Source organism: Argopecten irradians, chromosome 8, assembly GCF_041381155.1.
Source record: "Argopecten irradians isolate NY chromosome 8, Ai_NY, whole genome shotgun sequence".
NCBI classification, from domain to species: domain Eukaryota; kingdom Metazoa; phylum Mollusca; class Bivalvia; order Pectinida; family Pectinidae; genus Argopecten; species Argopecten irradians.
In genome coordinates, this window is record NC_091141.1 from 19,349,587 (window position 1) to 19,363,908 (window position 14,322).

General features: G+C 39.7%; 1 protein-coding gene across 1 annotated transcript; it reads right to left on the minus strand.

Annotated features, from left to right (window-relative positions):
• Positions 1–654: 654 nt before the first annotated feature.
• LOC138329599 (uncharacterized) lies at positions 655–14,321 on the minus strand. Its single transcript, XM_069276689.1, has 7 exons — positions 13,970–14,321; positions 11,720–11,853; positions 10,724–10,892; positions 8,962–9,288; positions 8,618–8,812; positions 7,911–8,096; positions 655–3,954 (listed from the first exon to the last, which is right to left on the minus strand). Exons 1-7 carry the CDS (start codon positions 14,097–14,099, stop codon positions 3,590–3,592), a joined length of 1,506 nt encoding a protein of 501 aa, XP_069132790.1. The 5' UTR covers positions 14,100–14,321; the 3' UTR covers positions 655–3,589.
• Between the last annotated feature and the right edge of the window lies 1 nt (position 14,322).

Consider the following 14,322-nt stretch of genomic DNA (forward strand, 5'->3'; position numbering starts at 1 on the left):
GCATAACTAGGGCCCTAGGGGAACCTACATATGAAATTTGATAAAAGATCCCTTAAGTAATTTCAGAGAAATAGCGGTAACAAGAATTATTAACAGACGGACGGATGATGGATCACGAACGAAAGGCGATTTGAATAGCCCAATACCTGATGATGGTGGGCTAAAAGGTAAGTCATGGTGACCTACCTGGTATTGTCAAAAATTCAAGATCAGCATGATTTATTCGTTTCTGATGGCGATTTTCGTTATTAGGTGAATTCATGATGGATGAGAGGCCCAAATAATGAAGCATCAGTACTGATTTACCTGCTAGGCTTTGGTGACACCGTGGTCTATAAATAGTACACGGCTACATGGTACATGTACACTCAAACAGTATTTTAATAGAAGTGAGCAGCTAAGCAGTAGGGGTTTATATGCTTGCTGTAGCACAAATGTAAATCTCCCGACTTAAAATGCATGCATATATTCGGACGATCATTTGCATTGTCATGAGAAAATTTATAGAAAAGTAGGTCACGGTGACCTAATATTGCAAAATTTATGATTGTCATGAATTTCCATAGCCGGATGTCAATTTTTTAAAAATGAAGTTGATTATTTTGTCAGTCAGAAGGATTGTATATAAAAAGCTGAAGGCATATACATCAGATATAATTTTCAAGGTTCATCAAGTTTCCTTTATTATTAATCATCAACACATACATGTCGTGTTCATAATACAGAAAAGCATATAGTTAATGACCAAACTACACAATGAAAAATTTAGTTATTGTTATACACTTACTGAGGTATCTCATAGGAACACTTACAGGGAATAAGAATTATAATCATAAATTTGTTGTAAGTGTGCATTCGTTCAACTTTGTTAGCCAACGGTATAATTCAGGCCGATGCTCTCCCTGCAGGGAGACTATCGGACTGAATACCTTTGGCTAGCCAAGTTAGTATTTGTTATAAACATGTTTTACTCTACATACAGGGTATAACTTCTCTTGTCAAATTGTGAACACTTGTGGTATTTATAATCATTTTTAAAGCATTATCCTTGTACAATTTATATTCATTTCCAGTATATAGGTATACTGTCTCTAAAAGCACATAAAATATTAAAATACTAAATATTACTTTTTAATCAAAACCCTATAATTTAAAGCAATATCAATAAATCAACAAACATATTAAACAGCAATCAACCATTATAACAATTCAGTAGAACAGTGTAAAGTACAGCATCTGTACAATTATATCTAATCCTTCATCAACTGATCAATAATGTGGCACCAAGTACATCATTTTCAATAATGTGGCACCAAGTACATCATTGTCAATAATGTGGCACCAAGTACATCATTGTCAATAATGTGGCACCAAGTACATCATTATCAATAATGTGGCACCAAGTACATCATTTTCAATAATGTGGCACCAAGTACATCATTTTCAATAATGTGGCACAAAGCATATCATTTTCAATAATGTGGCACAAAGCACATCATTTCAATAATGTGGCACCAAGTACATCATTTTCAATAATGTGGCACCAAGTACATCATTTCAGTAATGTGGCACCAAGTACATCATTGTCAATAATGTGGCACCAAGTACATCATTGTCAATAATGTGGCACCAAGTACATCATTGTCAATAATGTGGCACCAAGTACATCATTGTCAATAATGTGGCACCAAGTACATCATTGTCAATAATGTGGCACCAAGTACATCATTGTCAATAATGTGGCACCAAGTACATCATTGTCAATAATGTGGCACCAAGTACATCATTGTCAATAATAAGGCACCGAGTACATCATTGTCAATAATAAGGCACCAAGTACATCATTGTCAATAATGTGGCACCGAGTACATTATTGTCAATAATGTGGCACCAAGTACATCATTGTCAATAATATGGCACCAAGTACATCATTGTCAATAATGTGGCACCAAGTACATCATTATCAATAATGTGGCACCAGGTAGATCATTGTCAATAATGTGACACATCATTAATCCAAAAATTAAAGCATGGTAAAGGTATATAATGAATTCTTATATGTTACAGTAGGATAAACTGTGACTGACACAAAAGCAAAATGTTTCAACAGTAAACTTTGTAGCACCATACCATTAATGAATATACACAAGTAAAGCAAGGATAAAATCATAACATTCATTTTGACATCACTGGTTAAAATAACAGCTTGGAATACATTACAGACTAAAACATCTTACAATCTTACAATTACTTTTAATAGGATACATAGGAAAAATGAAACTACTATGACCTTTGACCATGGAATGATTAATATTATGACTTTATTAACATTAAATGTATTCAATTTGGGTAAAATGAAAATCATGTCTATATTATGAATTTGTACAAAACGTTTTTGTAAAGTTTTAAACTGTTACTAGTAATACCCTCAACCAATTCATTGTAACATTCAGTAGGCTAGCTTTGAAAGACAACCTGATTTAGACTGATTTACATAAATTGAGGATGTTATAAGAATACCTGGTAACCCTATCACAACTCTTTCTCACAGTAATAAATCAGTTCATAGATCAGAGGCTTTCCTTCATTTGTATTTCAGATCAAAATGCAGGGATCTGAAGTCCAAATCTGGGTCCATAAGTTTCACAAACATTTATAAGGAAAGACTTTTTCTTCATTATTCAATTGATTTCTGTAAATCATTTCCTACGCAGAATTTTAAGTAGATGAATTTCTGGTTCATAAGGGATGCTTATCATGAAACTGGAGCCTGCATGGTGACAGCAATATGTTGGGAATTCAGAGGTTAAGTTGGATATTCAGTGATCAATTTCACACGCACTAGACTCTTGAACAAAGCAGTCATCTTATAATCAAACACACTTCAGTCAATCAGAAATATGTTTCTTAATTTCTAAGAAAGTTTGCTATGTAGAAGTTATTCTGAATGGACATATGCTAACACAGAAAAATAGAATAATTTCAAGTAAATTATCCACAAAAGGAAATAATCAATGCACATTAGACTAGAAAATATAAATACAATGTACTATACTTACTAGCAAATGAACGAAAACTGATAAGTAATATTTTCATATTGATACATTGTGGTGAAAAATACTCCTTTCAGGGATGCCACCTCTCACGTCCTCGGTGGGTCGAATTTCTCCCACGAAGACTTATCCCACGTGACGTGAGACGAAAACTCACGTTCTACGATAATTCCTCCCACCAACTCACGTTCTACGATAATTTCCTCCCACCATTTCACCAACCAAAACTATCAGCAAGTCCAGATTTTTCTTCACACGGTTAAATTCTTAAATATATATTTTAATTGTTGTGCAAACATGCAAATGTCGATAAAATGACACCGCGCAAAATCTCCCACTTTGAGCAATGCTTTGGTGGGAGATCTCCAACTTTGACAACTCTGGAGGATGGCAACCCTGCCTTTCATTTCTTGTTTGTGTAATAAAATCATAAGGCCCCATAAAAACAGAGTGAAATCATCAGACAATGTGACTAAATCGTATATATCATGGACATCATTTTACTAGGCAAACCACCATATTGAATCCCTTTTTATTCACAACCGAAACCTTTTCAGGATATTAAGTAGAAGTTCGTCTCTGATAAAAACTGTGTCTCTAAGATTATTTAACTCCGTGTCAGGTATATGGATACATTCCTCCACATACGTCACTTCAGCATTAAAACCGAGCCGTACACAGGAACCCTTGCCGTATGTAGACACTACAACAGCTGCCTCATGGTTACCATAGTTACCTAGCACCTCTGATGTCTGTTCCTCAGGGAATGTGATGTCCTCCATCTGATTGCGGTACCCAAATACTTGAGTGAGGTCCCCACACTTGAGATCCAGTCTGACCACATGACCCGGTGAGGCCGTGTCTGGACCTCCTGGTGTTGGCTGTAAGCAGCACGTCGTCTCTAAAATAAATAAAAGGTATGTGGTAACTAAATCACAAGTGTTTAAGTTTCCAATAACACAAAGGATGAGACTTTTTGTCATAAAACTTTATACAAAGGTCTGGTGACCTACTTATCTGTAGGTGACAGGACCTGTAGGTACGAGATGAATATCCCCGAGGCGTTCCCCATCATCACCACCACCCCTCCACTGTGTATAAAGCCCAGTATAAAGGTGATCTACTCACCTGTAGGTGATGGGGACTGTAGGTACGAGGTAAATATCCCCGAAACGTTCCCCATCATCACCATCGCCCCTCCACTGTGTATAAAGCCCAGTATAAAGGTGATCTACTCACCTGTAGGTGACGGGGCCTGAGGGTACAAGGTAAATATCCCCGAGACGTTCCCCATCATCACCACCACCCCTCCACTGTGTATAAAGCCCAGTATAAAGGTGATCTACTCACCTGTAGGTGATGGGGCCTGAGGGTACAAGGTAAATATCCCCAAAACGTTCCCCATCATCACCACCGCCCCTCCACTGTGTAGAAAGCCCAGTATAAAGGTGATCTACTCACCTGTAGGTGATGGGGACTGTAGGTACGAGGTAAATATCCCCGAAACATTCCCCATCATCACCACCACCCCTCCACTGTGTATAAAGCCCAGTATAAAGGTGATCTACTCACCTGTAGGTGATGGGGCCTGAGGGTACAAGGTAAATATCCCCGAGACGTTCCCCATCATCACCACCGCCCCTCCACTGTGTATAAAGCCCAGTATAAAGGTGATCTACTCACCTGTAGGTGATGGGGCCTGAGGGTACAAGGTAAATATCCCCGAGATGTTACCCACCATCACCACCACCCCTCCACTGTTGGATACAAAGGCCAGTATAAAGGTGATCTACTTACCTGTAGGTGACGGGGTCTGTAGGTACGAGGTAAATATCCCCGAAACGTTCCCCATCATCACCACCACCCCTCCACTGTTGGACACAAAGGCCAGTATAAAGGTGATCTACTTACCTGTAGGTGACGGGGTCTGTAGGTACGAGGTAAATATCCCCGAAACGTTCCCCATCATCACCACCACCCCTCCACTGTTGGACACAAAGGCCAGTATAAAGGTGATCTACTTACCTGTAGGTGACGGGGTCTGTAGGTACGAGGTAAATATCCCCGAAACGTTCCCCATCATCACCACCGCCCCTCCACTGTGTATAAAGCCCAGTATAAAGGTGATCTACTTACCTGTAGGTGACGGGGACTGTAGGTATGAGGTAAATATCCCTGAGACGTTGCCCATCATCACCACCACCACCCCTCCACTGTTGGACACAAAGGCCAGTATAAAGGTGATCTACTCACCTGTAGGTGATGGGGTCTGAGGGTACGAGGTAAATATCCCCGAAACGTTCCCCATCATCACCACCGCCCCTCCACTGTGTATAAAGCCCAGTATAAAGGTGATCTACTTACCTGTAGGTGACGGGGACTGTAGGTATGATGTAAATATCCCTGAGACGTTGCCCATCATCACCACCACCACCCCTCCACTGTTGGACACAAAGGCCAGTATAAAGGTGATCTACTCACCTGTAGGTGATGGGGCCTGAGGGTACAAGGTAAATATCCCCGAGACGTTCCCCATCATCACCACCGCCCCTTCACTGTGTATAAAGCCCAGTATAAAGTTAATCTACTCACCTGTAGATGACGGGGCCTGAGGGTACCATGTAAATATCCCCGAGACATTCCCCATCATCACCACCACCCCTCCACTGTGTATAAAGCCCAGTATAAAGGTGATCTACTCACCTGTAGGTGACGGGGACTGTAGGTACGAGGTAAATATCCCCGAGACGTTCCCCATCATCACCACCACCCCTCCACTGTGTATAAAGCCCAGTATAAAGTTGATCTACTCACCTGTAGGTGACGGGGCCTGAGTGTACAAGGTAAATATCCCCGACATGTTCCCCATCATCACCACCACTCCTCCACTGTTGGACACAAAGGCCAGTATAAAGGTGATCTACTTACCTATAGGTGACAGGGCCTGAGGGTACAAGGTAAATATCCCCGAGACGTTCCCCATCATCACCACCACCCCTCCACTGTGTATAAAGCCCAGTATAAAGGTGATCTACTTACCTGTAGGTGACGGGGACTGTAGGTATGAGGTAAATATCCCTGAGATGTTACCCATCATCACCACCACCACCCCTCCACTGTTGGACACAAAGGCTAGTATAAAGTTGATCTACTCACCTGTAGGTGACGGGGCCTGAGTATACAAGGTAAATATTCCCGACATGTTCCCCATTATCACCACCACTCCTCCACTGTTGGACACAAAGGCCAGTATAAAGGTGATCTACTTACCTATAGGTGACAGGGCCTGAGGGTACAAGGTAAATATCCCCGAGACGTTCCCCATCATCACCACCACCCCTCCACTGTGTATAAAGCCCAGTATAAAGGTGATCTACTTACCTGTAGGTGACGGGGACTGTAGGTATGAGGTAAATATCCCTGAGACGTTGCCCATCATCACCACCACCACCCCTCCACTGTTGGACACAAAGGCCAGTATAAAGGTGATCTACTTACCTGTAGGTGACGGGGTCTGTAGGTACGAGGTAAATATCCCCGAGACGTTCCCCATCATCACCACCGCCCCTCCACTGTGTATAAAGCCCAGTATAAAGGTGATCTACTTACCTGTAGGTGACGGGGACTGTAGGTATGAGGTAAATATCCCTGAGACGTTGCCCATCATCACCACCACCACCCCTCCACTGTTGGACACAAAGGCCAGTATAAAGGTGATCTACTCACCTGTAGGTGATGGGGCCTGAGGGTACAAGGTAAATATCCCCGAGACGTTCCCCATCATCACCACCGCCCCTCCACTGTGTATAAAGCCCAGTATAAAGTTAATCTACTCACCTGTAGATGACGGGGCCTGAGGGTACCATGTAAATATCCCCGAGACATTCCCCATCATCACTACCACCCCTCCACTGTGTATAAAGCCCAGTATAAAGGTGATCTACTCACCTGTAGGTGACGGGGACTGTAGGTACGAGGTAAATATCCCCGAGACGTTCCCCATCATCACCACCACCCCTCCACTGTGTATAAAGCCCAGTATAAAGTTGATCTACTCACCTGTAGGTGACGGGGCCTGAGTGTACAAGGTAAATATCCCCGACATGTTCCCCATCATCACCACCACTCCTCCACTGTTGGACACAAAGGCCAGTATAAAGGTGATCTACTTACCTATAGGTGACAGGGCCTGAGGGTACAAGGTAAATATCCCCGAGACGTTCCCCATCATCACCACCACCCCTCCACTGTGTATAAAGCCCAGTATAAAGGTGATCTACTTACCTGTAGGTGACGGGGACTGTAGGTATGAGGTAAATATCCCTGAGATGTTACCCATCATCACCACCACCACCCCTCCACTGTTGGACACAAAGGCCAGTATAAAGTTGATCTACTCACCTGTAGGTGACGGGGCCTGAGTGTACAAGGTAAATATCCCCGACATGTTCCCCATCATCACCACCACTCCTCCACTGTTGGACACAAAGGCCAGTATAAAGGTGATCTACTTACCTATAGCTGACAGGGCCTGAGGGTACAAGGTAAATATCCCCGAGACGTTCCCCATCATCACCACCACCCCTCCACTGTGTATAAAGCCCAGTATAAAGGTGATCTACTTACCTGTAGGTGACGGGGACTGTAGGTATGAGGTAAATATCCCTGAGATGTTACCCATCATCACCACCACCACCCCTCCACTGTTGGACACAAAGGCCAGTATAAAGGTGATCTACTTACCTATAGGTGACAGGGCCTGAGGGTACAAGGTAAATATCCCCGAGACGTTCCCCATCATCACCACCGCCCCTCCACTGTTGGACACAAAGGCCAGTATAAAGGTGATCTACTTACCTGTAGGTGACGGGGTCTGTAGGTACGAGGTAAATATCCCCGAGACGTTCCCCATCATCACCACCGCCCCTCCACTGTGTATATAGCCCAGTATCTCTGTGAAGGTCTGGTGAGCTGTATTGATACCCTCACTGTCTACACACACCTCTCCTATAGCCAACATGGCTGCATCTTTTCTCCATACTCCTACAACCACAAAAATCTCAACATTTAACTCCTCTTTTGAGAGTTCTGGATTAGATATTAAACATTGTTCTGGTTTTGGCTTCTCTTTATTTATACTTCTTTGAAAAACATGTAACAAATTTACCTATAACAAATTATCTTTTGATACAATTTCAAGTCAATATTTGCTCTATAACAAATCTTTCTGACTTTTGTTTTCTGAAAGTGCTGAATGTAGTCTTGTTTTAAAGTGAGACTTGGAGCCAGAAAGGGAAATCAATTGAAATAGAAAAATTAAATACAATTGAACAAATATACAATTAATTGACGATAATGGAAAATCTGTGAAATAAGACATGGTTGCCGACTTTTGGAATTTGTGATTAAGCTTAGTATCTACATTGATTCTGGGTGCAATCAGCCTATGACTTTAATTAACTTATAGTCCCATGGGATTTGTTATAGCAATACTTTATTTTTACTCTTAGTAATTTATGTACATTACACCAAACTGTCAGGTATTACAGTAGATAGACACAAACCTTCCTTCATCTTGGCATCACTAAGGAAGGTAACGGTGGTGTATGTGGTGTCCACCAGTGACGACAGACATCGGAGAAGGGCCGAGGAGCTCCAAGGACAGGTTATCCTCCCATTGTACACATACACAGTAGAGGTCGAACAAGGTCGTATGGAGTAATGGTCAGGAATAGCTGTCCACACTTCACCACTCTCATCTATACATATACAGATAAATATTCCTAACATAAAAAATTCATAAAATTCCATAAAGAGTTTTACATTTTATTTCCTTGACCATATATCAACACTTCTGCATTGATTCTTTGATTTTCATTTACTTGTATTTCTTATCTGAATTTGGTACCTTTAAGTTTGATTGACCAGTTGTCCAGAAATTCCACTAGAGTCCCATCTGTCACCTTGGTGTTTAACTCACTGTGGATCTTAACTGGATCACCCAGCTGGAACAGTTGGTATTTTATCGCCTTCTCAAACAAATCTTCCTTTTTAAGGGGCAAGAACTCTTCCAGGTATTTGCTCATTTTAGCCAGGAACAGCTCTCGGTTGACCATATTCCCGTGTAGCTGACTTCGAGCACTGGTGGATATCATATGAAGCTCTGGGTGTCTGCGTACATCAGCATTCACATTGACACCAATACCAACGATACACAGGCGTTTTGTTTCATCAGCTATTTGAAAGACAAGAAATTTTTTTTCCCATTAACAGTCATCTCCTGCCCTTTTGTAGCCAGTCTCACAATTTATGCATTTACACATTCATTAATGCTCAATGTCACTTGAATCTTATTATTTGTATAGAAAAGAAAACAGAATTTTTCAGAAATTTCCAATTACAATCGAACTAAATTTGTGCCTTTAATAATAGGAAATTGGTTTATATTTGCCAAAATCTTAAAGTGAATGAAAAAAAGTAATGGAAAAAGTGACAGACAATCAATGGTGATGTACTTAAAAATAATAATTTTTATTACTGGAAGTATCATCTGTAACCAAACCAAACCTGCAACCGCCTTCTGTATAGAGACCACCTCCTCAATAAGACTTTTAGACAGATAATGATGTCGTCTTTAGAGCTACAATTGGTGCCTATTACTGCTAATGGAGCAAAGAAATTGTTATGCAAACCATTATAAAACGTTTGCATGCATTTTATCTTTTTTGTTTTATATCGCTTACCTACTAGACAATAAAACTGAACCGTATAAAATATCAAATTCTCAGCTAGACATTATTTTTTTACATATACATATGAAGGCCTTTCTGAAGAGAATATATACCGGAAGTCTTCAAATTATGAATTTGACGTCTTGTGAGCGGTACAGTTGATATTTAGAATGTTAGTTATGTTTTTTTAGGATAACAACATTATGTAAATCCTTGTATACGCATGAAATAATCGGAAACCTACAACAAAGTATAGAAAATTGTGCCCGAGTGATTTTCGGAGGCGCTGCTCCACTACGACACATAGGGACCAATTCGTACCCGGCCGAAAGGTATAGTAGGCCGGGTACGTATATTCGTTCCGCCTTCTGTATAGAGACCACCTCCTCAATACCACTCTCTATGGGTCGCAAATGGTCTACATATATTTCAATACAACACATATCAGACACAACACTCATCGTTAATTTGACTTACCTTGTAGCCCGCCATCTTTTGACCTCTGACAGATTTACCTTGTAGCCTGCCATCCTATGACCTCTGACAGACTTATCTGATAGTCCACTATCTTATGGCCTCTGATAAACTTACCTGGTAGAGATCCATCTTACCGCCTCTGATAGACTTACCTGGTAGAGATCCATCTTCTGGCCCCTATAGACTTACCTGGTAGTTCATCATCTTATGACCTCTGACCTCTGACAGACTTACCTGGTAGCCCACCATCTTATGGCCTCTGATAGACTTACCTGGTAGAGGTCCATCTTCTGACAGACTTAACTGGTAGTGGTCCATCTTATGACCTCTGACCTCTGACAGACTTACCAGGTAGTGGTCTATCTTATGACCTCTTACAGACTTACCTGGTAGTCTGCCATCTTATGACCTCTGACAGACTTACCTGGTAGCCTGCCATCTTATGACCTCTGACAGATTTACCTGGTAGTGGCCCTTTATCCTCTACTAGTATTCCCGCCATCTTATGACCTCTGACCCAGATATCGTTTAACCACTTGATGTTGATATCCTCCACTCCAATATCCTTCAGGGCCATAAAGACAGCCAGCGCCCCGGACACCTCCATTAGACATTCATCGCGTCTCGGATCCTAAAATAGCATAAATTTTAACACTATAAATCTCTGGTAATAACTACAAATTGGGAGTCTATGGTTGAAAACTGAATAAAGACCCGCGAGAGCAGAACTAAGATGATTTCTGGAAATTTTCCAGGACCAATAAAAATTTACGAAATAAAGTCATTGGTGACCAAGTAGCTCAGCAGAAGACCATTTGGCTAGTGTTTGAGGGCCTTTGGGTTTGTATCCTGGTCTGGCTGCTGCATTTTCTCCTCTTCTGTTACTAACTTGGTGCCTAACTACTAGTAAAATACCCACAGTGGTGATATAAGGGTCATGTGTGTCTTTGAGGGCGTAGACTTTGAAAAGGGAGGGAGGAATGTAACAGAATTGGAATGGGTCGATCATTGGTGACCAGGTAGCACAGTAGCAGAGCATTCGGCTAGTGTTCGGCGGTCCGTGGTTTAGATGCTGCATTTTCTCCTTTCCTGTTACATGTTTTAGCGATAATTCCAATACTGACAAACACTTTGTGGGATTTAACCCCAAGATGAACTTGAATTTCAAATAGATAGCTTTCTCCCAAAACCAAATTTTTCAGTTGATCAGAGTACTTAAATTATCAGTCATTTTAATATTAATACTTATTTCCAATTGAAGCATGCTCTAACTACCGGGTAATATAGAACTGACTCAGGGGTACTTCATGTAAACAATATTTCATTCAATTTATATAGCAAACAAAGCAGTGAATCCCTTGGTCATCACCAAACATTGGCTGACATATTACATTCCTTGGTTATCACTAATCATTTACTGACATATTGCATTCCTTGGTTATCTGAATGTGTTTATACCTCGAGGACAGCCTCCCTGTGGTAGACATAAGAGATGTATATATTCCCTGTATTCTGTGCATTCCACTTGCGGTTCTTCATTCCTCTGGCCTTCGACTGTTTTTCAGCCATAATCGCAGTGCCATTTGGGGTCCCTATAATGAAGTGTAATTTGTAATTTTTAAAAGTAATTTCAATTTTATCAAGAAATGACAATTTTGACAGATGCTCTATAATATTAGTAGATTTTACAGTCAGTTCAGAACAGTCATTAATGGGATCAGAAGATTACAAAGTCAGTGATGTTTTTAGGTACAATTTTTGAGCAAAATAAAGGTCCCTTTCCCCATTTGCTGTATTCTTCCAATTTTATGTGAATATTTTCCAAACTTAAGAAAAACTCTATAAAATATCCATGTTTCAAGACAGTTGCAATGTAGTGTTTTTCAAATTTCAAATGGTACAGTCCCCTGAAATTATTGATTAAGAAAATCACTGAAAGTGTACTATTTCTACATTGAATTTTTCCATAGTGCTCTTAAGTTAATGTATAATTACATTAAATTAGTATGGAATATTACATGTATAGATAGAACTGCATGACAACATTTAAATGTGTTTTAATAAGGCCAAAGAAAAAAACAGTTCTTTTTAGGGTGAATTGGCAAAAAAACAGGGTAGGTAGGTCAGGAGGATTTTTTTTTTTTTTTTTTTTTTCTTTTCACTCTAAAATAATGGTCTGAACAGGTGTCTGAGATCGAAATCCAGACTTCTAATATTGTTTTCGTAGAAAAGTGGGAAAAAAAATCAGGGTTGAGGTAAAAAATTAGGGTCGGTCAGGTAACCCTAAACAGACATTTTTTTGGCCTAATGGATGGGCAACTACTTAATTTTATATGAACTTGGGTGTCTGTTACTAAAAAAAGATACCACAACAGATCAAGGGATGTGGTTGGCCTTAATAAGGCCTTAACACACGCAATATGTACATGTCGTACACGTGCAGTTTTTAGTTACAAATATAATTTTCTATACTATAATGCATTAATATATAGTGTATATGTTACATATATATACAAACTGTAACGTCATGTAACCCAAATTGGCACGCTACCCAAAATGGCACACTTTTTGATAATAATGCTTCCGTTTTAATTCACTTTGGAAATTTTCTTTTAGCTGTTGCTATAATTATTCCCTGATCATCATGAAATATTTTAATGGTGATATTTCCATATGACCATAGCTAGGAGGAATTTAGTACAGAGATAAACTTGAGAAAATACCTGAAATCAAGTGTTACGGTAAATATTGCACCGTGCGATGACTCTAGTTTCCTCTTTTCGCTCAAAAGTCTGCTCTAAAAAGTGGGGAAATGGTATAAACTATGTCTAGAATACAAATTTAATCAATTTAGTTGTCAGTTATTTGGTAGTTTCATAGTTCAAAGCTGTTTTATCCTCCATAAATGTCGATTTTCTAGAATGGAAATTTTCATCTGCGATAATGTGCGCATGCGAAATGAAACAAAGGTGCGCTCGAATAGCACTTATAAATCCAAGAGTTACTTCCCTTATGCCATTTATATGTTAATTTAACAGTACCACACACACAAAGCTTAAAAAGGCAAAATATGCATGAATATTGTCGTTAAAATCATGTAAGAAAGGCAAGTGATAACCATAAAGATGAAAATTTACCTGCCTATTGACAACATTGATTTTGACGTCAATCTTTCTAAAAATACATATGGAGAAAATTGTTCAATGGCATTAATTGTTGATATTTGTATTGTAGTTTCAATAAAAGTCGATTTATATTTGAAATATCGCGATATTTTTCAATGCTCACTATTTCTACCTGGGTGTGCCAATCTGGGTACCCGCACCTGGTTGATAACAGGTGCGCTCCAGACCTGTATCCAAGGATGCTATTTATGGAAACACGTGCAGGAAGAATTCCAAACATAGACCAACAGACAGATGATAGGCTCTATTTGTGAGATTGGTACAAAAATTGGAATTATATTGCAATCTGACAAATAGATGCTTAAAAATAAGAAAAACGTGTGCCAATATAGGTTATATGTTACATATATATACAAACTGTAAGATATGTCTAAATGAAAAAAAGTTTCCATCATGACTTTATGTACATGTATTATTAATGCATATTAGCTAAATGGCACAGTTTTTTGACAGCAGGTTATAATAACTAGGACTAGTCATCAAGTCTGTCGGTAGTAAACTAAACACTACATAGATTGTTTACCTTCATGTGCTGCCTTCAGAGCATCATCCATAGTTGTTTCCGTTACATCCTTGTAAATTATTTTCTTCCCAAATTCATTTGCAGTTAAAAGTCGATCGAATTCGGCTACATCAAATGAATCAAGCGCCATTTTGACACCAAACTGTCCCAATCGTCAGTCTTGAGAGCTGGGCGAAAATGAAAGTAGTTCAACCGGAAGTAGGTCTACGTACAAGTAAATACAGAACTTTGACCTACTTCGGTTAACAATATCACGTGAGTTGTTTCTACCATAAGTACGGGCCCGTTATCTACAAATAACAGCTCAGTTATTTCATATTATATAAAATATACAAAGTTAGAAAAATTAGCGT

What these genes read in the sequence shown, in the direction of transcription:
- LOC138329599 (XM_069276689.1), bottom strand. Translation starts at nt 14,099, where the DNA reads ATGGCGCTTGATTCATTTGATGTAGCCGAATTCGATCGACTTTTAACT. An exon ending in TCTGAAGGCAGCACATGAAG is followed by an intron (nt 11,854 to 13,969) that starts GTAAACAATCTA and finishes ACTTCATTATAG; the next exon opens with GGACCCCAAATGGCACTGCG. An exon ending in ACAGACCCCGTCACCTACAG is followed by an intron (nt 3,955 to 7,910) that starts GTAAGTAGATCA and finishes TATTTATTTTAG; the next exon opens with AGACGACGTGCTGCTTACAG.